Source organism: Acomys russatus, chromosome X (assembly GCF_903995435.1).
Source record: "Acomys russatus chromosome X, mAcoRus1.1, whole genome shotgun sequence".
In the NCBI taxonomy this organism is placed as follows: domain Eukaryota; kingdom Metazoa; phylum Chordata; class Mammalia; order Rodentia; family Muridae; genus Acomys; species Acomys russatus.
In genome coordinates this window covers 97,691,713-97,718,181 of record NC_067169.1, presented here as the reverse complement: position 1 = coordinate 97,718,181, position 26,469 = coordinate 97,691,713, and the positions used below count along the sequence as shown (strand labels likewise).

General features: G+C 36.0%; 1 protein-coding gene across 3 annotated transcripts; it reads right to left on the bottom strand.

Moving 5' to 3' along the window:
• Positions 1 to 582: 582 nt before the first annotated feature.
• Positions 583 to 25,064, bottom strand: Sh2d1a (SH2 domain containing 1A). Of its 3 annotated transcripts, XM_051141415.1 has the most exons (5): positions 24,953 to 25,064; positions 24,583 to 24,731; positions 8,212 to 8,275; positions 3,263 to 3,404; positions 583 to 2,134 (listed from the first exon to the last, which is right to left on the bottom strand). In XM_051141415.1, exons 2-5 carry the CDS (start codon positions 24,717 to 24,719, stop codon positions 2,097 to 2,099), a joined length of 381 nt encoding a protein of 126 aa, XP_050997372.1. In that variant the 5' UTR covers positions 24,720 to 24,731; positions 24,953 to 25,064; the 3' UTR covers positions 583 to 2,096. The 3 variants fall into 3 exon arrangements, with proteins under 3 accessions (XP_050997372.1, XP_050997371.1, XP_050997373.1); XM_051141414.1 differs by lacking the exon at positions 24,953 to 25,064 and having other exon boundaries at positions 24,583 to 24,785; XM_051141416.1 differs by lacking the exon at positions 24,953 to 25,064 and having other exon boundaries at positions 3,272 to 3,404; positions 24,583 to 24,785.
• Between the last annotated feature and the right edge of the window lie 1,405 nt (positions 25,065 to 26,469).

Genomic DNA, 26,469 nt, shown 5'->3' with positions numbered 1-26,469 from the left:
CCCCACCACCCACATGGCAGCTCACAACTGTCTGTAACTCCAGTTCCAGAGGATCTAACACCCTCTTTTAGACATACTTGCAGGCAAAACACCAATGCAAATAAAATAAATAAATTATTAAAAATAAATTAGGTAAATAAAACTTTCAAAAACTTTATTAAAAAGTGAGAATCCACTAATGATTTTAGAAAGCATTTTTCAAAACAGAGTCTTATACAGAAACACATAAAATCACTCATATATTTAGTTATCCCAGAATGAACAGGTTTCAGAGTTAAGAACATACATTGAAGTCTAAATTTAAACAAATAATTTTAAAATATTTTTAGGAACTGAGGATGCATTTTGATTGCTTATCCAGCACACACAAAGCCCTGGGTTAAAGCCATGGTGCAGCATAAATCATATAGGGTGCCATATGCCAGTAATATAACCATTTAGGAGGTAAAGACAGAAGAATCAGAACTTAAAGGTCATCCTCCGCTGCATAGCAAGTTAGAGATCAGCCTGGACTACAAGACGTCCTATCTTTAAATAAAGTGTTTAATTATGTATTTTGTTTTATCTTGGAAATAAACCACTCAATTTCCTTGCAAGCTAATGCTGCTATTTCAACCATGAGCAAGCTACTCACATGGCACCACTGTTGCCGTACTGCATCCTTGCACCCTCAAAGCATCCATGTTAAATACTCAGTCTGAATGGAGTAGCTCTGTCTCTCAGCAGTTTACTCATTCTTAAACAAGTTCACAACGTTCAGGGAAAACCCAGAGTTCTGGTGTATTAGTTTTCCTATGGATTACAAATGAGAGTATTTGTGCTGATTCATCCTACCACTAAATACAAATCTATCTACATAATGGGAAATTCATTTATGTATGTATCAACTTTTACAGCCATCATGGTCTCTAAAATTTTATTTTTATTGTTTTTAATCTTTACTGTTTTCCTATCCAAATGGATAGTGAACTGCCTGAAGGCAAGAAACAGGTGTTTCTACTTCTCTGCCCCCCAGTGCCCTATTATGTTTGTTGAGTGAATGAATTCGGGGAGCCCTGAAGCAACTTGGCATACTATCAATCACAAAAGCCATGAAAATATAAATGTGAGAAGACAACACTGCATGCAATCCAACTCTTAGGTTTCAATGACTCAGAATTGCTGAAAATTAGTGAAACCACAGCTTTGGTGGGGTTATCTAATTACAAATCAGTTGATCATGAGACACAGTCACAGAAGGGTCCGTTCCAAATACATTTCTGCTTGTAGTAGAGACAACTGGGGCAGAGATATGTGAAAAGCAAAATACATTTTATAATTTCATCAGATCTCTAACATAATCTCAAAAGCTGTAGCATGAAATACAATAAACATTTGGAGCCTATTTGAAAACACGGACTTGTTTATTCCGATTGGTCTACGGGTTTTGGTGTTTTTTGAAGCAGGGTGTGCTGTAGCCACAAAATATTAAACTCATGATCACCCACCTCTACCTCTCAAGTCTAGGAAAGAAAAGTATGCCTACCCGCACCCCACTAGTCCAAAGGTTTAACTGTCTTAGCAGAAGAACTGTAGGCAAGATGGTCGATTTCAAATTTAAACCAATAGTCTTTTATCTAGTACTTCTTTTAGCACACAACCTCATAAATCCCAAAGAAGCCTCAGGCACCACAGCTACTAGATCTGCACACCAACTGCCTAGCCATGAAAGTCAAACAAGACTTGCAAATCAGTAGCAATCAAATACACAAAAATGCTGCTTTTGACAAAAAAAAATGTTTATTTTTATTTACATTTGGCAAGAGTTGACATTAATCTTTTGTAAAGTCTTCATTGTGCTTTAAAATTGTTTCTCATTTGTAAATACAGTAACTAAAACTACCCTAAGGGAGTCTGTTTCCCAATCCTCACTTTAAAGCACTTGTTATCTACCACGTCCACTTTCAGCTTTGACATCAGGCGAGATGCTCCTATTACAGGACTAGCGTGGTGTTTAAAAGGCATTTGCAGCTCACTGAACTGTATTATCTACAATATACAAGACTTGGCACATACTTAAATTATTGACAATAAAGTACAGGGTGTGTTACTCTTCTTCATGGTGCTTTCAGACAGACATCCGAATCTCTCCTCCCTAAAGAAAAAGAATAGCAAAAATCAGGACAAATTTGTACAGTATTAAAATAATAGTTTAACAGCTGGGTGTGCTGGCGCATGCCTTTAATCCTAGCACTCTGGGAGGCAGAGGCAGGTGGATCTCTGTGAGTATGTGGCCAGCCTGGTCTACAAAGTGAGTCCAGGACAGCTAAGGCTACACAGAGAAACCCTGTCTAGAAAAAAATAGTTTAACTAAAATTTGGAATATTCAACCCAATACTATGCCATACAAAATAGATTACTGGACAGAAAGCTAGCTGCTTTCTAAATGGAGTTCTATTTACATTATTATTAGTAGTATTAGTATTGGTATTAGTATTAGTATTCAAAGGCTAACTATTCATTAATTTAATACACATTCGAGTCTAATTATCAATTTATGCCTGAACCTGGTTTCCTGTCCTCAAAATTATAAAAACTCATTTTATCATAAACATTAATGGTATCAATCAAGGTAAATCTTCTCACTCAAAATAAAATATTAGCCCATTTTCATAAAAGGCGAACAGAAGTACCAGTTGGCTGTTGTTCACTCTTTAGCTCAGTACATTCACTAAAAATAGCTTTGCTCAAGAGAAGAATACATGCTAGTAAATCAAACAAGTTTGCTAATTTGAATTCTTTTGATGCTGTAAATTTTCATTCATTCACTCAAACACCATCAGTTCAGAAGTCGGCATCACAGGAACTGAGCTTGCATTAGCCTTTCTATGCATGAAGGGCAAAGGATGCTGTGCAATCAGCAAAAAAAGAGACAGGCCACATATTCCCTGAAGTACCTCATCTTTCAAATTATATGTGCATGGGTTACTGAAGTAAAATGGTACTTACTATCTACAAAAGGGAGTAAGGAGAATAACATAGAAATAAAAAGATTAAGATACCATGGACTCATAAACTTTCTATAGTTTTACAGTTTTATTAAAAGTGAGTATTGGAGCATAATATGGCCCCTTCACATAGTCACCTTTCACCTGAATTGCTGGCTACAGCTACCTCCTTGTATTTTTCTTACGGATCTTCCTATTTACGATGTGGTTATGAATAGGTTCACCCCCTAACCCTAAATTTCCCAACTCTTTCAAGACTAAGCAGTTAGGAACACCTGCGGTACCTTGTGTACTCTTAGCCGAGGACTTCTCAACAGGATACTGCAGAGGTATTACAATGCCTTGATCTGGCTTCTGAAATGCTGAAATGAGATTTTTTATTTTCCGGAAAAATCTTTTATGTACCCCAGGTGCTGTCTGGAAAATAAAAGACCAAAAATATTATTTATTTGCCTCGTAATGCTTTGAAAAAGACCTATAGAAGACGTGAGAGGGAAGCTGAGGGAGGTAACATTTGGGCAACTTGCTCAAATATTTGAAAACATAAGGAAGAAAGGAAAACAACATCCAGAAGAGCTTACTTTGCTTGGCTGAATTTCCCTGCTAGAGGAGCTAATGAGCTGTCATTTCAGTTCTCCCAAGGGTAGTATTAGTTTGTACAAGCTCTTGCACACAGCCCTGCCCTTCCTGACTGCTACCCATCATACATCCCGAACCTCTAAGGGTGTACAGGCCATTACCCACATTGAATTCAACAACAGAGGGGAGGCAGTTAAACATAAAAAAAAAAAAAAAAACCCACAGATCCTACAGGTCATTAATAAAAAGCCTGAGGAACCAAAACAACAACAACTAACAACCTGTCCCCCTGTCATCATTTCATAATATAAAATACGACACAGAAAATTAAAAGCTGGCTGTTATGATATATGCAAATGCATGGCTTGCTATTGCTTATACTCTTTCACCTCATAAGACGTACTGACTCATCCTTCATGTAAATGTTGTGTTCCTTCCCCCAAATTGTTGTCACAGTCAACACTACACTGTGACAAGGTTTCCTCTGTGACATGAAAATGAAAGGCTATAGAAGGTCACCTTTATTTATATATTTGTTAGGCTTGTTAAAGAGATTGCATTTGCAGGTGGCTGTTAGGAATGTATTCTTCCCTGACATCTGTGCTCTCACAAAGACACTGCCTGAAATCAACATCCCTACAAACCTTATGAGCCAAGCTTTAAGCACCAGCTCAAAACTGTCGTTTTACATAAAATAAAATAGCATTGCTATGAGCAATTGAACAATGACTACTTTTGGTTTTTATTTGTTGTTGTTTTTTTGTTTTTTTTTTAGAACGTTGTTTTTCAGATATTCAATCTGGAAGATTTTTTTGAGATGAAAACTGCTTGGTTTTTAGCATTTAATGAGAAAACATGAAGGCTGGAACACTGACTTCTGTCAACTAGACCATAAGCTAGGGATAACAGACTATCCAAAGCTATCCTCAGTCATTGCCAACTTTCGAGGAAGTAGTTTTCCAGTACTACTGTAAATTAGTGTCCACCTGTACACTTTCAACAGATAGGAAACAGTCTCCCACTATCTATCCCTATGATCAGAAGACCTTCTTAAATTTCTGTTGAAACCTCATTTTAAAATAACATGGCCATTCTTGCAGAGACTCAAATAGCTCTTTGGCTCCAAGACAGACTCTAAAAATTAGAAAAGCATGCAATGGGTACAAAATGCTTCCTTAGGTCTTTCTTGGGGCCTCTTTTGATTTTTCAAAACCCTTTCCCATCTCTTACTTTCATTATTTCCTTACAGATTTGTAGATAAACATACACTTTTTGGATTATTCTCATTTTCCATATAAAACATGTAAAAAATCATCTTGCATAAAGTAAATTAATAAGCAGATGTGAGGTCACACATATGATCAGAAACAGCAGAATTGTCTCTGCATTCCTTTCAAGTTAGGAATAGATGCAAGAAGTTTCTAGTGAAGCTGAAGTCATCAGTCAGAGGAGAAACTACATATTTCCCCAAAGTAGAACCATTCCAAACCACACTTCATTTAGGCTATTTCTTGTGGCTTATAAAAGCATTTCCAGCAGTGGCATCCTTTCTACAGGGACTGATAGTTAACACTTCATTATCCATAGCACTGGGCATCTAGAAGCAATTTGAACTGAAGAGGCAGCATTTCTTTCGAAATGACTGACCTAATTTATGATGCTTTTCTTGGGCTAATAAGTAATTTGCTTACTAGCTAAGGGTCTGCTAATGACCAACTATGCAGACAAGTCCAACGATGCAGAAATTGACAGTGAGAGAACAGTACAATTTTGACAATGCACTGTTGACAACATATATTAATAAATGATAATCAACAATTCATCATAACTTTAGTCTCCAAGGACTGAGTTAATATCATTAGCAGTGGTCTACTTAAAGTAAAAAAGATGCATATTTGTCCTTTATAATTCAATAGATTCAAGACTCGATGTAATCTTACATCTTAAAACATTTCTTAGACTTACCTAGCTTTCAAAGACAATCTATGCACAGAGGATAGAATGTTACTGACATGACTTATTCTTATGGTGTGGCAAACTAAAATGTTTTTTCCGAAAAGTAGTACAAATACCACTTACCACACTTTGGAAAGACATTTATCACACACAAAAAGGTGCTACTGCCAAAACTATCGTGTCAGTGAATTAGGTTCTTGTTCAGATTTGTGTTTTTCCCACACTGCCATCTTTAGTTTTCCATGGAAACATATTTTTAATCACAGCTGGTCTTCAATGCACTCTGGAGGAATTTCTTCCAGTCAGGTAGTATGATCTCAGAGAATATGCACTAGCTTAATATTCACCTTAACAAGAAGGCAAATTGTGTAGACAGAAAAAATGCAATACACATTTCATAAAACAAAGATGTTTTTCCCTCTTTCACATTTGGGGATAATCTACGCCAATCATCTGCTCTCTTGGTGCAAATAATTACAATATTATTGTATAAGGAGTATCAAATCAGACAGCATAAGGGATATTTATACTCAATAAGCCATCTGCTTTTTAAAACAATTACAAGTATGTAACAATGTGGCATGATGTTATGTGAAATGGAAGAAAACAAATTATAAAATGTGTCTAAGAATCCATATCCCATTACTTCCTCCCAAGGATCATTGACAAAGAAGGATGAAAAGAGCAGAAGGGCTAGACGTGGCTGATGATTACAAGGAAATCGTGTCTTCCAGACATAGCAGGAGAGCTTCACATATGAGCTCACAGAGGTCACAACAGCATACCCAAGACCCATGCAAGCCTAAGCCAGACAAAATCTCAGCATGGAGAGAGGAAGTATGCACAGTCCCACTTGTAGCCTAGGAGCTATTGGCAATTGATAGCTACCAGGAGGAGAGCCGGTTTTCTTTAAGAGAATAACCACTTGTAAGTCAATCATGCTTCAGTAGAAGGCCATACATCCAACAATATTTGGGTAGCACGAATTGCATTGACAGATTTTTTAAAGAGGGGATTATAAAAAGTTGGGTGGATAGAGAGGGAGGAATGGATCTGGGAATAGTTGGAGGACAAGGGTAAATATGATTAAAACATATTGTATAAAATTTTCAAAGAACTAATTTTTTTAATCACAAGAAAATCAAAGACTCTCCATTAAGATTTATGAGACCTAGGGTTTCATTACTAATCCTACTTTTAAAAACCTAAAAGGTAAAGATAAAACTTAAAATATAAAATTAACGAACTAATAAGATAACAGTGTAGTTGAATATATTCTAATTCACTTTGTCCATTCAAATGCTTATAATTTGTACTTTACTTTTTACTGATGAATTTGTGAGCCATTTTAAATTTTTGTCTAGACTTTATAATGTTTTAAATACACAAATTAATTAAGTTACCAATAGAAGTTTATATTAACATCCTTGCTTTCAAAAGATCATAATGAAATGCTCCTACCATCAGGATGGACTATTATAAAGTCAGAAACTAACTAAAGCCTGAGTTTGAAAACCACAGTTGTAGAGTCTTTAATAGATTCATATGATGGGCTGTTCTCCACTACCCTGATATGTAGAAAGATTTCACTTCTTGGACTGACACAGTGATGTTCAAATATTTCAAAGCCACAAGAAACTGTCATTCTGAATAAACCTTATTCAAAGTCCTAGTTCATAAGGAAAACTAAAGGGATCTTACCCATTGAAGCCAAGATAGGTACCCACAGATACACCCACTCACCTCCTCTTCTCCTTCTGCAGTCCCTTCTCAGGGAGTCCCAAGATAGAAGAGGACTATGATTCTACAAAACGTCGCTTTAGAACATTGCAATAGAGGTAGAGATTCATTGTGCTTTTATGTATAAAATTCTCAAATAATATTTTTTATTTAATAAAAACTCTAATTTTCCCTCTTCTCTGTGCCAACTTTCCAGAAGCCTCTAAAATGACTCTTTTGAGAGACTTGCCTGTGAACAGAGCAGCATCAGTTGCCTAGATGCTTGGAAATGCCTCTTTGATCGAACTCTTGTGTCTGGTAACTTAGCCCTAAATGACGTATTGTTGAGAAGTTTCCAGTAGTTCACATTTTTGGATACTCACTATATGCCAGACACCACAACTAAGGGCTTCTCTACTTGCATTATCTTCTACTCCTTGAAATGAATCCTCTGAATAAATGTTGGTACACTCACTCATTTTACAAGTTGCTTCCATCAAAATTAACTATAGGAAAAACCACACATGTAACCTAAATGCATTTGACATGGCCCAGGATCTCATACTGCAGTTTAATTCCCTGTTATATCTCCTAAAGGCTACTAGTGACTAGCAGAAAATAGAAATCTCAATTTGCTTGCTTTTATCCACAACAGCGCCAATGTGTACATCAGCGGTACTTAGTATATGCTTTCTAAAAGTTCACAGAGACACTGTAAGATACAGATGATCCTTCACATTTCTGTGTTTTTCAAAGTGGATCCGACTCCACACAGTGCTGGCTATACAGATATGGAACCAATATTTGCTAAGGGCTTCTAAATGAACCATCAGTGACTATGGAGCATTAGTAGTTTAAATATGATTAATATTTTGGTAGTGTATGATATGACTTCTCTTTTTGAAACCAACCTAAATTTCGAGCACTTTTCTGATACCCAGAGAAGTAAAAATAAATAAAAGAGCTGTACCTCAGCACTCCAAGAACCTGTTTCTGTCTGGGACACTCGATATGTATAGATATAGCCTTGATACCTGTGAAAGAGAACATTTTCATTACTAATTAATACCAATACAATACAAAAGAACAATGAATGCTCTAAACTTGAACTTACTTTTACCAATAAAACTTACATACACAGGATGTACACGGACAGCTTCCTGGCAGTCACTGGAAGCAAAGCCATTGGATTTAATTTGCTTGTATCTTATTTTAGTCCAATCACAGTTTCCAGTAATTTTTTTCACAACTGTATGGATTTATATATCTAAGGATTTGTATAATAGAGAGCCTGGACAAAAAAGAACTATAGACCTGCTGTCACACTAACAAAAAATCAAATTATTAAACATCTTTCTATTAAATATTTTTATTTTACATATACATTTATATTATTACACATATATACAATAAACTACTTACAGCAAGAAGAACCATGAAACAATCAAGAATTATATAAATGTTACATTCCTAGTGTTTTGGCTATTTGTATTTGGCAGCCTTGAAGAAAACATCTTCCCTATCTTGGTGCATCTGAAATTCTGAATGTAAATCAATATCTATCTTATCTCATCATTATCAACTTAAAACATCTATCTGGGCCTAAAAACATCTTAACCCCTAAACAACCAGCTTCTTTGTAAAGGTAAACTATCTGGCTTTCAACTCCATCAGTGACTTGAGAAGAAATAAAATTGATTACCTAACTGTATAGGGAGTGGAGGTTAGTAGCTTTCTAAACAAGTCAAAGTCTTATTGTTTTTTAAGTGTACATAGAGTCTTAAGCTAAAAATGGTTGACTGAAATAAGACCCAATTAAATAACAGTAATGCTGATTATATTAATTATTAAAGTAATATAAGTGTATCATGCTATGAAATATGATATTACTATTATGATAATAGTAACATACTATACTATGCAACTATAACATTGCAATATAGTAGTAATAGTAATTGAATTTTCAAAAGGAGTACTTGCTCTGTGGAATGTTATCCAGCCTTTGAAATAATTAAATTCTGCTATTTGCAACAATATAAACAGAACTGGAGGACAGGATGTTAAATAATTCAAGCACAGAAAAACAAAAGGTATCTATTTTTCCTTATATGAGGATGCTAAAGTTTTCAACTCACAGAAGTACAGACTTGAATGGTGGTTACTATAAGATTCAAGCGATAGCTAAAAAGTTAAAATGCTCTTGTTACTCTAGCAGATGGCCCAGGCTCAATTCCCAGCACCCACAGTACTTCATAACCACCTGTGACTCCAGTTTCAGGGCATCTGATGCCTCTTTTTGAGCACCATGAACATCAAGCAAGTGCATGGTGCACATACATACATACTTGCAAAACATTCACGCATAAAATATGATGGATAATCTAAGTGTAAAAAGTAAAAAAATGGTAGTTAGCAGATTCTGGGAAGTGTGGAGGATTTGGATGGTTAATTGAAATAGTATGCTGATGGACAGGAGAAATCAGTTGTAATGTTCTACGTGACAATGGATTAACTATGGCTGACAACAACTATAATTGTGTATTCCAAAGTTTCTAGTGAGGAAGATTCAGAGCATTGCCAACACAAAGAATCGATAAACATATGAGGTGGTTTAAATGGCAATCACACTAATCTGATCATGAAACATTGTATACATGTGCTGAAATATCCCACTGTGCGCTATAACTATAGACAATTACACTAAATTAAAATTATAAAATTAATGAGAGAAAAAATAGGTAATACTTCAAAAAAGTTTGTCCTTTCAATTGTGGTAATCATTGACCCCATTACTTGATTCATAAGTGTTGTATGCCAAGGCTTTTTAAATGTGATATTATTCTCTTCAGTTGTCATAAACAATACCATAGACAGCATGTCTTAAATAAAAGAGATCATTTCTCACATTTCTGGATGGTAACTCCAGGGCAAGGTTGAAACAAGGAAGATTTTTCTTAGGTCTGGACTCATGAACATCAGAAAAAGTTCTCTCTTGCTGTTGTTATTAAGCTACCAATAATATTAGATTTGGTTCTGCTTATTTTTACTTATTTACTTACTTGAGACAAGCTGTATGTAACCCTGGGTTAGTTTGGAACCCATCATCTTCCTGCCTCAACTCCTGAGGATCAGAATTATGAGCACATATTACCACACCTGAGTGCAGACCCCTTTTATGACATCAGTTAACCTTACTTACTCTTAGAGATCTTATATTCAAAAATAGTCATATTGGGGATAAGGTTTCAACTTATTTGGGGGGCACACGGTTCAGACAACTGCATTCTATTCCCAGTCCCTAATGTTTTTGCATTATAAGTAAGCTGGTCATTTTCTGCATTTTTAAATTATTTCTCACTAAATTAATTTCTCTTCTCTTGTGTGCTGCTATAAGCAATCTGGTATAACCAAGCCTATTCCTTCAAACCTTTGTTTAAAAGTCTCCAAACAGCTGGGATAGAGGTGGCGATACAGCTTTGTGGGAGATGGCTTGCCTAGAATGGGTCAAGTCATCAGCATTACAACAGAAAAAGGGGGGAAAGGAATATAATGTTACATGTATGTATATGTTTTCAGGGTTGACCATTTGGCATTGGATAACCAACTATTATACTCTTCCCTGGAGAAGACAATTTCTCCTACACATTATATACAGAATGTGTGTGTATGTATGTGTGTGTGTGTGTGTGTGTGTGTGTGTGTGTGCGTGTGTGTGTGTATCAACAATTAATGGGGGAAAGGTTATGAATTTGAAAGAGAGCAAGGAGGAGAACATGGGAGTGTTTGGAAGAATGAAGAACTATGTAATAATAATATAATTTCAAAATTAGAAAAAAATATAAGCTACATAACCACTTTCATTGTTCATATATTCTGTCATCCACAAAACTACAATACTGCCTAGTGTTTCTTAACTACTTTAGAAAATTATCATATTTCTTTCAACAACTTTTTCCTCATTTTCTATCTAAGACTGTTCACCAGATTAACCTTCAACAACACATTTTTTTATTTTAGTTTAGTTTAGTTTTGATTATAATATAATTACATCATTTATCCTTTTCCTTTCCTACCTGGATACCCTAGCATGAATCCTTCCTTACTCTCTTTCAAACTCATGGTCTCTTTTTTCATTAATTGTTATTTCAAACATGTTTTATATACATATGCATTCCTAAGTATATGTTGTATGTATACTTAGAATTGGATAACCAATTGGTGTGCTCTTCCCAGGAAAAGACTATGTCTCATATTCTCAGCATTACTGAGTTGCTGTAGGCTTTTTTGTGTAATTCTACCAACATTCTATTTATGAGAATCTGGGGAGCAGGTATAATATAAACCTCAAAATTCCTCCAGCCTCTACCCACTAGCTACTTCCAAAACCATTTTCACATGTTTTTTACTATATTTACAGGAGCATCTGACTTCTTAGCCTCTGTCTTAGTTTAGTAAAGTTGATATAACAACATGCCACAGTTGGATGGTTTAAACAGCAGACATAAATATACAACACAATTTTACAAGCTGTGAGTCCAAGTACAAGATGCCACCATGGTAAATTTCATTTTGAGGTCTCTTTTCTTGGCTTATTGACAGCCATGTTCATTGTCTGTGCTTACATGGCCTTTTGTTTATGCATGTGTCCTTCCTCTTCTTATAAAGTCACCAAATTTTTAAAATTATGATTTCATGTTTATGAACTCATTTCATTTTAAAGGCCTCCTTAGGCCCTATTATCAAATAGAGACATAGTGAGGTTAAGATTTCAATATATGAATTCTAGAAGAATAATTTACCAAATAGTACATGCATTATATCCTTTGGACCCTCAAAACATTGTATGACATTCATATGATATTCATTTTATAAATGAGGAAACTGAAATATTGAAAAGTGAAATAACCAAAACAGACCAGATAAGAAGCAATAAAAACACTCTTTGGGTTATGCTCATTTGATTCACGCACTATAATAGATATGGATTTATATTTTAATGCTTGTGATAATAATACTTAATTTGCTTAATAAACTTTTAAAATGTTTTATCAGCTAAATTTGTTTTAACTAGTACACAAAAAATAATAAGCATATTCAGTTACTTTGGTGCTCTGATTCATGTATATATTGTATAATGCTTAAATCAAGAAAATATATTTACCCAAACAGTTATTATTTCTTTGGGATATAAACAGAACTCACCTATTTTTTAAATTAAATTTTTTGATTCTTTGTGAATTTCACATCATGTGCCACATCCCACTCCTCTCCTCGTGTCCTCATATCTACCCTCTGCCCCTGCAACCTCATTCCCAAAAGAAAACAAAAATTAAAATAAAATAAAAATATTTCGCTATGGAAGCTGCAGTGTGTCATGGTGTTTCACAGCCCATACAGCTTTACTTGCAAATGTTTATTAGAATGAGTCATTGGTCTGGTTCGAGGCCGCTGGTTTTTGCCACCAAGACTCCTCTTGGATATCCTGTTGATGCCTGTGTCATGAAGATCCCACAGCTTTGGATCTGCAGGGCCAGCCCCTTCATGTGCTCCAGCAGTTCATAGATGGACTTGAATGTTGGGATAGGCCAGCTTAGAGCCCTGGATCTAGGCCTGGGTGGATGCTGAGTAGATCAGCCCACCAGCTCTCCTGCATTGCTCACTGAGTCACAGGGCCAACTTTCCTGATCTCATGCCCCCACTACCAGAGCCAGATCTACTGTGCTGCCCAGGCAAGGTGCCGGACCTGCTCTCCCAAGTGCTGCAGCTGTAATATTTTTAAATGTACAATCCATTATTATTATCAATCATCATCTGACCGTGCATAAGCAAATCAGAAATTCTTGTTCTTAACTGTGCTCATTAGTTTTTTGTTTGTTTTGTTCTCATTTTTTGTCAACATGAGACAAGCTAGAGTCATTTGAGAAGAGGAAACCTCAGTTATGAAAATGACTCTACCAGACTGCCCTACAGTCAAGTCTATGTGGGCATTGTCTTGACTAATGATTGATGTGGGAGAGCCTAGGCAAGTGCTAGTGCTGCCACCTGTGTGTGTGTGTGTGTGTGTGTGTGTGTGTGTGTGTGTTTTAAAGGCAAGTTTGAGCAAGCCATGGGAAACAAGCCAGTAAGCAGCATTCCTTCATGGTTTCTGGTTCAGTTCCTGCCTCTTTCTGCTCTTGCTCTGACTTCTCTCAAAAATGAAGTTTATGCTGAAATATGAAATAAACCCTTTTCTCCACAAGTTGCTTTTAATCATTGTATTTATCACAGCAACAGAAAGCTAACTAGAACACTTAGTGCACACTGATCAGTCATTCCCCATCCTACCCCCTCCTACTTTCCCGAGCCACAGGCAACCACCATGCTACTCTCAATCTCCATGGTAGCAATTTTCTTATTTTCCACATATGAATAAAAACATGTGGTACGTGTCTTTCTGTAGCTGCATTATTTCATTTAGTATAATGATTTCTAGTTATATATACATTTTTGCAAATGACAGAATTTCATTCCCTTTATGGTTGAACAGAATTCCATTCTGCTTATGTCTCCATTTTCTTGGCTCATTCCTCAATTGATGGATTCTCGTGCTATTTCCATTTCTTGGCTTTTGTAAGTAATGTTGCAATGAATCTGAAAGTTCATATATCTCTTTGGCATACTGGTTTCATTTTCTTTGGACATATACTAGGGAGTGAGTAACTGAATAATGTGGTAGCTCTAGTTTTTTGAAGATCTTCAATGCTGCTTTCCATAATGATTGTCCTAATCTACATTTCTGTAAACAGAATGTTATTTTTCCCCTTTACCACATACTCACTAGTACTTGTTATCTTTACTTTTTTTAATAATAACTTTGATTATTTATTTATTTTTCTTACTGTAGCAATGGAATAATTTTGTGATTTTGAGGTTAATTTCCCTGGTGATCAGTGTACTGAATATTTTGTCATTACTTTCTTTTTTATAAAGATCTATTTTATTTTTATTTTATATGTTTGAACTTTGGGCCTGCAAGTATGTCTGTAAACTTTGTGTGTGTAGTGCCCATGGAGGCCAGAAGAGGGCATTGGCTCCCCTGGAACTGGAGTTACAGACAGTTGTGAGCCACAGTATGGTTTCTGGGAACAAGCCCAGCTCCTCTGGAAGAAGAGCCAGTGCTCATAACCACTGAGCCATCTCTCTAATCTCTCATAATTCTCTTAGTAAATATTTTCCTAATATAGAAATACGGTTACCTTCATACTGAGTTTTCAAATGGCTTTTGAATTTGAGTCTAAATAAATTATTGTCTCATTTAATGTATTTTCTGTTGCTGTTCTTAGGCACAGTATTGGGTCAATAGATATCCTTGATTAGGAAATATATTAAAGTTGGTTTAAATCACTGTGTTTAAACTTACAAGAGCAGATGACAGTAAAATCTTACAAAGAGAAGGCTATGCTTAGTTCATTGGCCACATTGACATTAAGTCCCTTTAGAATTAAAAAGCTTTTAAATATTTGAATTAAATTGTTGTACCTTTACTTGATATCCATCAGTACTAATTACCTAATGAACTACAAAAGACATTTAAAACACTCTAATCAGGCTCATTTGACTTGGAAAATTGAACAAGGGGTCAATTTAAGTGTTGGTGGATCACAAAACAAATGTTTTATTTTTTTTAATGTAGATTTACCAAAATATTTGAATCATCTCTAAAAATCACTTACTATGTGTTTATATGTAGTATGCTGAAGAAAAATAAACTATTTTGTGGCTAAGGGCTTATTTTTCAGTAATTGAAATCTGCTTAAAAGCACACCAGTTTCAGTAAGTAGTCTACAGGGAACAAGACAATGGCTTTGGTTTCTGCTTTTCACCATGGAAACTTGAAACATGTGTAAGAGACTTTCTTAAAGCCATCCAGAAAAGTGGAGATGGAAGAAGGGCCTTGATTTCTACTTTTCTCTTTGGGAATCAACTAATGGGAATAATTCGCAGTTACTTTAAGGGTAATGTAGAAATAACAGTGTGTAAAATCTCAATAATAGAACTTGGGAGATAACAGTTGGTAAAGTGTATGCCTGCGCACAGAAAGACTTGAGTTCAATGCCCTGACTCATTTTATGCATGATAGTATGCACGTGTGTTCTCTTCATTGGAGAAGCAGAAGCAGGCAGATCCCTGGGGCTCACTGGCCAGGCAGCCTACTGGGGTTGGTGAGCTCCAGAAAAGTAAGAGTACCATCTCAAAAAGTCAAGATGGGTAGCTCCTGAGGAATAGCACCTGAAGTTGTTCCCTGGTTTCCACACACATGTGCACACACCCTACAAGCACTTCTTATACACAAACACATATACATATATACACACAAGAACACACCAAAAAAAATACAATCTCAGTAATTTAAGCAAAATGTCAAGCAACCTGTTTTCCAGATTCTAATTCAATGGGCTGCTAAAATGTACAATGGGTAGAACTCCTTACCATCATTCAGCTTCATTTAGTCAAAATAAATGAGTATGTTTTGAAAAGTGTTTCCTAACGAATCTGATCTTATCTCACTTTCGGTTAAGCAGCAGGAACCTGAGTACCACTTCAAAAGCTCTTACCTTCTTCAGTCTCCAAACAAGCTGGTGTCAATGGCACATACATTTTCTCATGATTAAAACATCTAATATTAACAATTTCCCCCACCCTAAGCCCTTGGATTCTGAATGAACAAATTTTTCTCTCAGATAAACCAGTAGTGTGTGACTTCTGCTTTTCAGTCATAGAACTTACTAATCAATGATCCTCCATAGATAACTGTCATGGAGAAATCGAAGGCACAACAACTCAGATTGCATCCCTAAGGTCACAGCACTTGTGAGGCAGCTGATATGGGTACAGGGTACCAAACTCAAATCCTGTGAAAGCGCATCAGATGCTTTCAGCTAATGAGTCAGCTCCCTCACCATGGAATATGCTTTTTAAAGGCCACATATATGCTCTGCTTGTAGGAAATCACTGTTACAGAAAAACAGTACTAAGTGTTAATAAAAGCTATAAAACTGTACATATCTTTTACCGAATGAACTTGTTTATATTCATACACTCCAAGGAAATGAATCAAAAGAAAAAAGACAAGTTTTTAAGACTACATAAAGTAAGGTTAACCTACCTTATCCAGAACAAGTAACAATTACTCAGAATAGGGGAATAGATTTTAGACATGCCCTCAAAAAAGTATGTGATTAAAGCAGACATAAAAATTACATAAAAATAAAGTAACTCTTCACAAGCATGGAAATAATCGATAGAATTAGAAGCACACTTGCAGAATAAGAAAAAGCATTTGAAACCACTCAACCCGAGAAAGGTGAGTATCCATAATGTCTAAGATTGGAAAAAACTCAATAAGAAAACAAATTGATTGAAAGTGGACAAAGAACCTGAACTTATTTTTCACAAAGAACACATACAAAATAACAAAAAAAAAGTATGAAAATTTTCAACATCATTAATTATTGGAGAAATGCAAATTGAAATCGCACCTACTCAAGTGGCTCTTACCAAAAATATGAAAGATAAGTATTGTGAGGATGTGAAGAAAGAGAACACTTGTACACTGTTGGTGGGGAGGTAAATTAGTAGAATGATTATGAAAAACAAGAAGGAGGTTCCTCACAAGAAAAATAAATAAAATTGCCTGACTCAGCAATAGATGACTGGGTGTATATCCAAATGAGATCATCATGCGAAAGACTCTGTACTTTCTTGTTAAATATAACACTATTTGTAATATAAAGGATAAAAAAAAATCAACATCAGTATGGAAGAGTGAATAAATCATGAATGAAGAAAGTGTGATATATACATGCTGTCCCTCATATAAGAAATCTAAATTTTAAAACAAACAAACATGGAAATAGAAAATAAACGAATTGAGAAAAGAAAAAAACAGGAGGGGAGAAAAAAAAGGCTGATGGGTAAATGTTATCAAAATATATATGTAAGAAAATACTGTAATGAACCCATTATTTTGTATAATATATACTAATCAATAATGATTGAAAAACAAAAGCTGAAATATACATATAGCGTACTATCATTCTAACTTAACAAAAATGTTATCTATATTTGACAACAGGATTGAACCTGGAGGACAGACATTATGCTAAATGAAATAAGCCAGACACAGGAAGACAAATGTTGCAAGATCTCACTTATGAGTAAAATTTAAAAATATTGAATTCACAGAAGCTGAGAAGGCTGTACCTTTGTAAATCACAAATCATAAAAATGTAATTTATTTTTTTAAATTGCCACATGCTTCTGACTCCCTCTATGATTATAGACAAATCAAGAAATGGATCAATTTTCACTTCCTTTTCCCATTGGGGTGCTTTTTAGAATTCATGCTAAGCCCAAGATTTAGAATTTAAAACAGTGCAGTGTTTTAAATTGTTGCTGTTAATTTATTTTTATAAATAACACATACAAAGTACGTTTTTAGTCATTGATGATCCAAAATTTGACTTTATTTCATCTAAATCTGTCCCCTATGCTTTTAAAACATGTTCAGACTAGCAAGGGGTAAGTACAAAGCCACGCTGCTTATTTCTTATTTTCTCAATGGGCCAGTATGCTAGGGTAGGGCTTCGCCTCAAACCAACAAAGCCACATTAACTTTCCTAATGATAATTAAAGGACTTCTCAAAAAGAAAAGCTACAAATGCATCTGACTTCTACATCACACCACAAATTAAGCAAGCTGGTTCCCATGTTCTCGACTACATAATGCTATATACAACATATAAGATATGGTTATGGAACAGATTTCGAGGGACATTTGGTACTTTTTCAGGCTGGTCTGGTACTCATTATATAGGCCAGACTGGCCTCTCCTACCTCACCTCCCAAGTGCTAAGATTGCAAGCAGGGGTCACCATATCTGCTGTAACTAAATTTTAAAAATCCATAGTAACTGCCCCATACACACAAAGTCTTCATTATTAAAACTGTTCTCCTTCAAGAGCTTTCTGGATTTTCTGTTGTCCAAACTTCATTTTGGGGGAGTGGATATGGATTTCCAGCACAGTTTAAGGGCATTCAGTATTCAGACTAATGGTAAAATTATATAGTGATCCTAGTCTTGCCACCATCACTTGTTAATCCAGGGCAAAAGAAAATTTGAGGGACTGGACCAAGATAAAAATCGCTAGATTAGAGGAGAGTAGCACTGTGTACTCGGAGGGTCTTGCAGGAAGATGTTGACTTGTAATCCCTATTGTGTGGTGCATTTCTTAGATTAACAGAAATGAATTAACAGTTTGGTCTTAAAGGGAATCTCAAAAGTATAATTCTCAACAAAAAGGATAAATCTGTAAAGACAGAGTTAGAACTGTCTGCTGAAGAGAGGACAGGAGATGTAGCTGAAGAGAAAGCAGCTGAGGAGAGCCCAAGGTTTAAGGGATGGGGGAGGCATTAAGAGGTCAACATGTACATCCTCTATCTTTAAACTAAACAGCAACTTCAGACTAACCTTGAGGTTTCAATTTCACATTGTTAGCCAGAGTCATATTTTACCATATTTTGTCAGTGAATTGCCCATTTTGTGGCTGATATGTAACAAACTTAATAGTAGCGTGGCTTTTGGGCTCACTGTACTATGAACAAATTCTACATAAACAATCCAAAATAATTTTAGTGACTGAGAGTATTATGAAGATGTGGCATCAATAAACATACCCAATAGAATTTAAAAACCAGATGTCCAGGTGAGCAAGATGTCTCGATGGGTAAAGATACTTCAGAGCCTGAGACCCATGTGGGATAAGGAGAGAACCAAGCTTAGCAAGCTGTCCTCTGACTTACCCTGTGGCATGTATGTACTCATATACAAACATACCATACCCACAAACAAACAAGAAATCTAAAGTGATGTAAACTAAAATGTGATTTCTCATTAAACTTTATAATCTTAAATTCATTGCCACACTCTTATTCGCCACATCATTTTATGCTATTACAACTAATAAGCTGAAACTTTATTGTACTCCATCTCCTCTATTTCTTGAACTCAGTTGTGTGGTGAGCACTTTATTTCCAGTCCAAAGAACTCCAAATTTACTATAGAGATATTTGTTCATCCATTTTCATTGTTGCTCTATTCACAGTAGCAAGGAAATAAAAAGAGCCTAGATGTTCATAACCTAACGAGTGCATAACAAGAATGTGAGATGTCTGCCAATGGAATGATATTCAGCTATTAACATGACTGAAATTATGAAATTTTCAAGTAAATGGATAGAACTGAATACAGCTATTCCAGGTTGACCTAACCCAGACCCAGGAATACAAACATAGCATGTGTTCTCCCATTTGTGATTGGTAACTTTGGATCTTGAGATATGTGTGTTTTGTTTAGAATCCTCATAAAGGTCAGGGAGGTACTAAGGGACCATGTGTGGCTGCTTTCAGGTAAAAAGAGATAGAATGCACAGGTATAATCAATCAAAAGGGAATGTTGGAACATGAAGGGTTAAATTGTGGTGGGTGAGAAGGCAAGGTAGAAGATAGAATACAGGGAGGGATAAATAACACTAAAAACCTCTCAAAAAAGTCATATGTAAGCCTACTAATGTAGATGTTTCCTAAAATAAATATACATACACATATATATGTATGTATGTATATATATATATATATATATATATATATATACACACATATATAAAGAGTTAAAATGGAGTTATTCTATAACAGGGCAACAACCAGACATGTTGGCCAATGAGGTTCCATAGAACACCATCACAGGCTATTGCCAGCATTCTTGGTTATCTTCCGGAACTTGACAGTAAGACCCTATTGCTGAAGACACCACATACTTGATGCATAGACATGGCAAAATCAAGCTGGTATAGACCTGGAAGCTTCATCTTTCTGTGCTAGTTCATAGTGTTCACACTCTCAGAGGAGAAAAGTAATCATCAATTTCACCCCTCAAAAAAGAACACAAAGTAACTCTTTTATCCAAATACATATACCACAAATGACATTCTATGTCTTCAAGGCTAAAATATTATAAATGCATTTCTTCTTCCAAGTCTTTCATCAGAGATGCATATAATCATCTATGTACAGAGGGATGCTAATTGTGGAAATATGCTTTTTTTTCAAGCATATTTTTAAAATATTATAATTAGTTTTCCTTTTATGAGACAATCTCAGGGAATGATGAGATATTACCTAGTGGCTATAATGAAGTGAAAAGTGAAAAATTGTGAGGGTATAATATGTACCTCAATGAAAGAAACTTCATATTTACTCAGAAAACAGAAGAGAATAAAATCTTACACCATATCTTTGAAAAGAGTTAATTCTTTAAAGATGACAATTTCTTTAATTCATTATTGATATTAATTTAATCCAATTTAACATAATTATCTTAGCTTTCATCACAAAGAACCAGTAGATAATACCTAATAACTTTTGAGTATGTTTGAAAATTATGATATACTAATCTAATTAATATAAGCACAAATAGATCAATTGAACCAAATAGTCCAGAAACAATAACAATATTATAACTATTCAGTTATTTTAGTTTTGGGGAAAGTGGCCTAACAAATGAAAACTGAAAGTTCTAGGCAGTGAATTATGTTGGATAATTGAAAACTACCTGGAAACAAATCAGATTTTTCTGCACATAAAAATATAACTCAAATGGAATTAAAGAGTACAACATAAATTAATAAAACCACATATTTTTAAAAGGTGAAGTTTTATGCATCTCTGGTAAAGAAAGCATTTTCTAAACTGAGAAGCAAAAAAAGAAATCAAACATGAAGAGTTTGTGTGATACATATAATACTAAATGTTAAATAACAAACATCAAACTGATAAAGCACATCTGCAGCACTTCAAGATGTGTCCATGTGTGTGTCTGTGTGTATGTGTCTGTGTATGTGTGTATGTGTGTGTGTGTGTATGAAATGCAATAAGATCCAAATCATTAAATAATAAAAGTAAGCAAATAGCCACTTCAAATGGGAAAAAATAGTTTTAACAACCACATACAAAATTCAGTGCCAGTATTAAAATCTAAATATGAAAAATAGAGTATAAATATAATAAAAATAGACAAAATTTCAAAGGGAATTATTTTTAAGAAGAATATTCATTGCTAAGAAAAATTATACATCTAAACTAGAATACTCATTTATGCAAAAAATATATGGTATGTAGAATTTATAATTTAAAAGTATTGAATGATTCAGGTATCAAAATAAGATTGATGTACATGTATGAAATTCATCAAGAACAAATTTTTTACCAAAAACTTTTACAATGTTTGAAACATTCTGTTTTCTAAAATATAACAGGAGAAGGGGTCCTGTGTGCGGACCATGACTGGGATTTAAACTGGAAAAGAGATATATATAGTTTGAAAATGCCATTTAAAGCACAGTCCAAAGCATACAGTGAAAATAGAGTAAACTTAAGTTCAAGCAAACCTTCTTAGTGAATGGGAAGAAACAAAAAATAGAATAAAGTGGCACTGAGTAAACTGCAATTATTGCATTTTTCATGTAAATATGGTTCTTATGGCTTTCTACTCTATATCATATGAATCAGTATTTTGAATTAGGAGTGTATGGTTTGCTGCAAATAACATTTTGCAAGTGGCACATAGTGACAGTAAAAGAGAACGAAAGGTTTATGTGTATCAAAAGGGACACTTGGCTCCAAAAAAACCTGAAGAACTGATCAAAGATAATTCTTGTCTCGTCCTTCCACAGCAGTCTGGCCATAACCCTGAAAACTCATATGACAGAGCATCGTTCTAGAGACAGGAGGAGAGCTCTCCACTTGTCTATTTTCATAGGAAGAGGTTTTCATAGAGAAATTAGTCAACAACAACAAACAAACACAAATTACATTTATAAGGCCATGCAAACTAGAATGGTGAGAACTTCTTTACATGGTTCTGGACTACCTGCCCCAAAACGTAAAGTTTCTTCTCTTCAAGATTTTACTCGCAGAAATCTTTTGTAGCAGAGAAAACAGATTTCTATTTTACAGGCATGGAAGGTGAAGCTCCAAAGAACCTGATCCACTCCCTAGGTCCCACACCCTAGTCTCTTGTCAGTAAAGAGTATAATATGCCTGAACAGTTCATTTAATTCTAAATTGTTTGCTGAGTGCCTATTATATCCCAGGATATGTTCCTGGTACTAGAGTCAGTGTTTTGTTTTTTGGTTTTTTTTTTCTTCATGAAGGTATTTTGTAGAGCCCACACATAAGTAAACAAGGTAAGTAAGTTTAAAGCTCCTTGAATAAAAGTAATGGAATGGCAACATAGCGTGATCAAGGGATATGTGTTGAAGAGAAGATGTAAAATCCTGAGTAGGGAGCAAGCTTGTTGGTGACCTTCAGGAATAACCAGGTGGTGTGTAAAGTAGACATCTTAGGAATGCTGTCTCTAGCCCTCTGTCCCCTATACAGGCTTCGTTTGAGCCTTCAGTTTTTTCCTTTTAGGTTATAGAGCATCCTACCTCCATTATCAGTTTGCCAAGCAATCTGTCTCACTTATCATCCTTCATCTTTTGACAAGGAAAAAGCCTAAGGACACTCACTGGCTTTCCTTTCCCTTCCTAGGCTTCCACTTGGAAACATAAAGGTCCAAACCCAGGGCTTGGTGTCTAGCTCAGTAAAAAAGCGTTTTCTGGGCACGTACAAAATTCTGGGTTCTGTACTCAACACTGAAAATTATTTTCCATATATTTACCTTTAAGCCTTTATGATAAATGTATTTAGCATGATCTTAAAACTGCCACAAATAAGGGTTGGCCATTTTTAAAAATCAATAAACAACAATTCTCCCACACAAGCCTCAATTTCATCTTTATTTTCTGACCTAGAAAGTACTTCAAAATTTTGCAGTGTATCATCATGTACAGAACTTACTACCAAGCATTTTTCTTAGTTTTGTTTTTATTTAGACTTCACAGTGCTGGAGTGAGGCTTTTGTGACTTTTTTTTTAAATCTTGCTTGCAATAATGCTTGAACTAAGTCCTTCTGTAGAATGCCTCCATGAGTACTGAAATAACTTGTCCAGTAAGAGACTAACAATAAACCAGACTTACTGACCATCTGCGGAGTGTCAAGCTCAGTGCTCACTTTTTCACTTTTTCACTTTTTCACTTTTTTATGCAAGAAAGTAGTTAATCTTTACAGTCCCTTGGAATATGAAACCCATTTAAACTCAAGGGCTAAGAGATCGGTTAACTGAGATAATAAATTTACAGTATGTCTACGGTAGGATTCAATCTCAGATCTGCTTGCCCAGGGGAGGTTGGGAGCCAAGACGCAGTTGCATCTAGTTCAAAATGGAGCAACAGTCTAAAAACAGTCTAGGCAAACAGCAAATTGGGATCATTACAGTGGTGTTTTCTTTCTGTGCTCTTTAAAACTATTGTCACTCCTCTCTTTCATTAGGCATCCCATATTTTAAAACTCCTGTTTAAAACATCCCACAGTTTTAAAACCCCCTGAGAAAGCAAGGTAACTCAGCAGCTCCAGGAAGGCACCTTAATTCTTTCACAAGCATATTCTTCAGTACTGCACTGCTTTTGTGTTGTTGTTGTTGTTGTTGTTGTTGTTGTTGTTGTTTAGGATATTACTATCTAGCCCTGGCTGGCATGGTTACTGGTTATGTAAACCAGACTAGCTACCCAAAACTCACACATATCAGCCTGCCTCTGACTTCCCTGTGCTATATTCTTAAAGTAATGGATTCATTTTCCTGGTTGACCACTTCTCCAAGCATTTCCTAGATGATTTTCTTTGGCATACCATTTCCAAGCACATTTGTAGAGAATTAGAGAGAGAGAGGTCGTCTCTTCCCTTAACTCACGGCCCAAAATACAAATAGTCCACCATCCCAGGGCTCCACCATCCTGGAGTCTACTTGGACTCAGAGCAGAAGTCCAGAGCATGGGTCTTTCTCAAAGTAATGGAAAATTCTAGGCCACAGTTCCCACTCTAAAGGAGGTTCAGTGAAGCTTCTAAAAATGCACTGGTGAAACCCAGAAGATGGCATATCCGGTGAAGGAACTACACCCAAGTACTACACACCACAATCCTGGGCTGAGTCTGGGGAAGCCTTGGAACCATGCATGATAGATGGAAGAGCTCCTGCCACCTGTGTGCCTGAGTACCTTTGCCGAAAGCTGTAATCCTCTGCCCCTCCATCCAGCCCTCCCCTATCAGGTCAAGGCTATCAGCCTACCACTACCGGCATGTATTCACAAAACACACAGACAGTGCATGCCAGGGACACTCTCGCTAGCTCTCAGCAGATGTACTCACAAAACACACAGGCAGTACACGCCAGGGACACTCTCGCTGTCTCGCAGTAGATAGCTTCCATCCAGCCCCGTAGCGAGTAAAAGCTTCTCTCCAGTCTCCCTGCTGATTTTGCCATGGTACACAGGCACTGCATCCATGCCTAGCGGACTCTATGGTGGGCCCAGAAGGAAGATGATAAAAGGGAGATGTTGCTGCTGCGATGGCTGCTGCGGCCTGCTGCGGCGATGGCTGCTGGGCACAATCAGCCACCTGACTTCCAGAGCAGCCAGCATGAAAAGAGAGAGAGAGAGAGAGAGAGAGAGAGAGAGAGAGAGAGAGAGAGAGAGAGAGAGAGAGAGATATGAGCGCCTAACAACAGGATGTTATCTACCTGCCTTAAAACCTCTTCTCACACTTCAATTAAGGCCAGCTCAGCAGTTTAGCAGCTTCAAACTTGTCATGAGGTTTGATCACCTGCTCTCCAACACAGTGTTCGTGGTGGGGGAGGGGGCATACTGAGAGGTGAGCACTTGTAATATTTGAGCTGCGCCAGCAATGCAGACAGACTTTGCACAAAGATGAAAAACGTGATAGTGCTTTTGTTCTTGTGTAGTTACTGCAATCTGCAGGGCCATCAGCAATGACTTGGCTTAACTACTATACAAACGAATTGGTGATAGAGGCAAATGCTACATGTCATCATCAAGAATGACAAAATAAATGCATAAAACACTAAAACTACAAAATCACTGCAGAACATGGCCATGAGGCTTTCACAACATCACCAAGTACTGTTGAACTGTTGACTTTAGGACTAGATTTTCCTGAACAAGCTTTCTTTTCTTCAGTGCTGATGACAGAATCCGGGACCTTACAGCTGGTCTTCTACCACTAAGCCATATGTCAAATCCTTCCTTGAATAAGCTTAGGCCCAAGCAAATATTTATTTTTATGTTAATATTTTGTCCAATATCCAAAAGTACCAGTATAGTCACACACAAAAATTGTAATTATGTTTTTAAAAATTTCCAGACGGATCTAGCTGAAGAGTTTAAAAAGAACAAATTGTTTTATTGGTGCTTCTTTTTTCTTTAATTATTAAGATCACAATATAATTACAGCATTTGTCCCTTCCATTTTCACCCCTGAAGCGCTCCCATATACCCCTCCCTGCTCTCCTTCAACATTGTTATTGCATATATATATATATATAGACATATATATGTGTGTATATATATATATGTATATTTCCTAAACACAACCTGTTGAGTCTGTATAATGCTATTTGTATGTATATATGTTTTCATGGATGGCCGTTTGGCACCAGAAAACCAGTTAGTGTACTCTTCCCTGAGGAGAGCACTTCTTCCACTACCAGCTTTACTCAGCCACCTGTAGTTCTTTCTGTAGGGCTGCCATCTCGTGGGCTTTTGCTGTCCAGTCTGGCATGTCCAGTGGTATTGTATGTGAACTTCTATATGCCCTTTGGTGTACGGAGGTAGGCCTGAGTCATTTTGGATATAAAATCCATTTTATATTATTGTGCAAGTGTTGATAACTATATTGTAACTTCTATTCTCATACGTAAATGCTTACATCAATGTTAAAGACATCAGAAGTTGGCATAACCAGGACTCTGTATTTGAAAAAAAGCTAATACTTTAGAAATGAATTACAATTATAGCATTTCAAATATGAAAAGAAGGGGGATCCTCCTTTAATGCATCACATGGACAGCACCCCATCTAATATGTAGCTGCTAGAACATTCAGTGTTACATAGGTTAAAAGCAAAACCAAACTTTTTTTTTGAGAGGGATGTTTCTGTACAACTCTGAACAAATCATCTCCAAACTTAGGAACAAAAAAACCTGGATCTGACAGCGCAAGCATACCATGCATTCTTTTC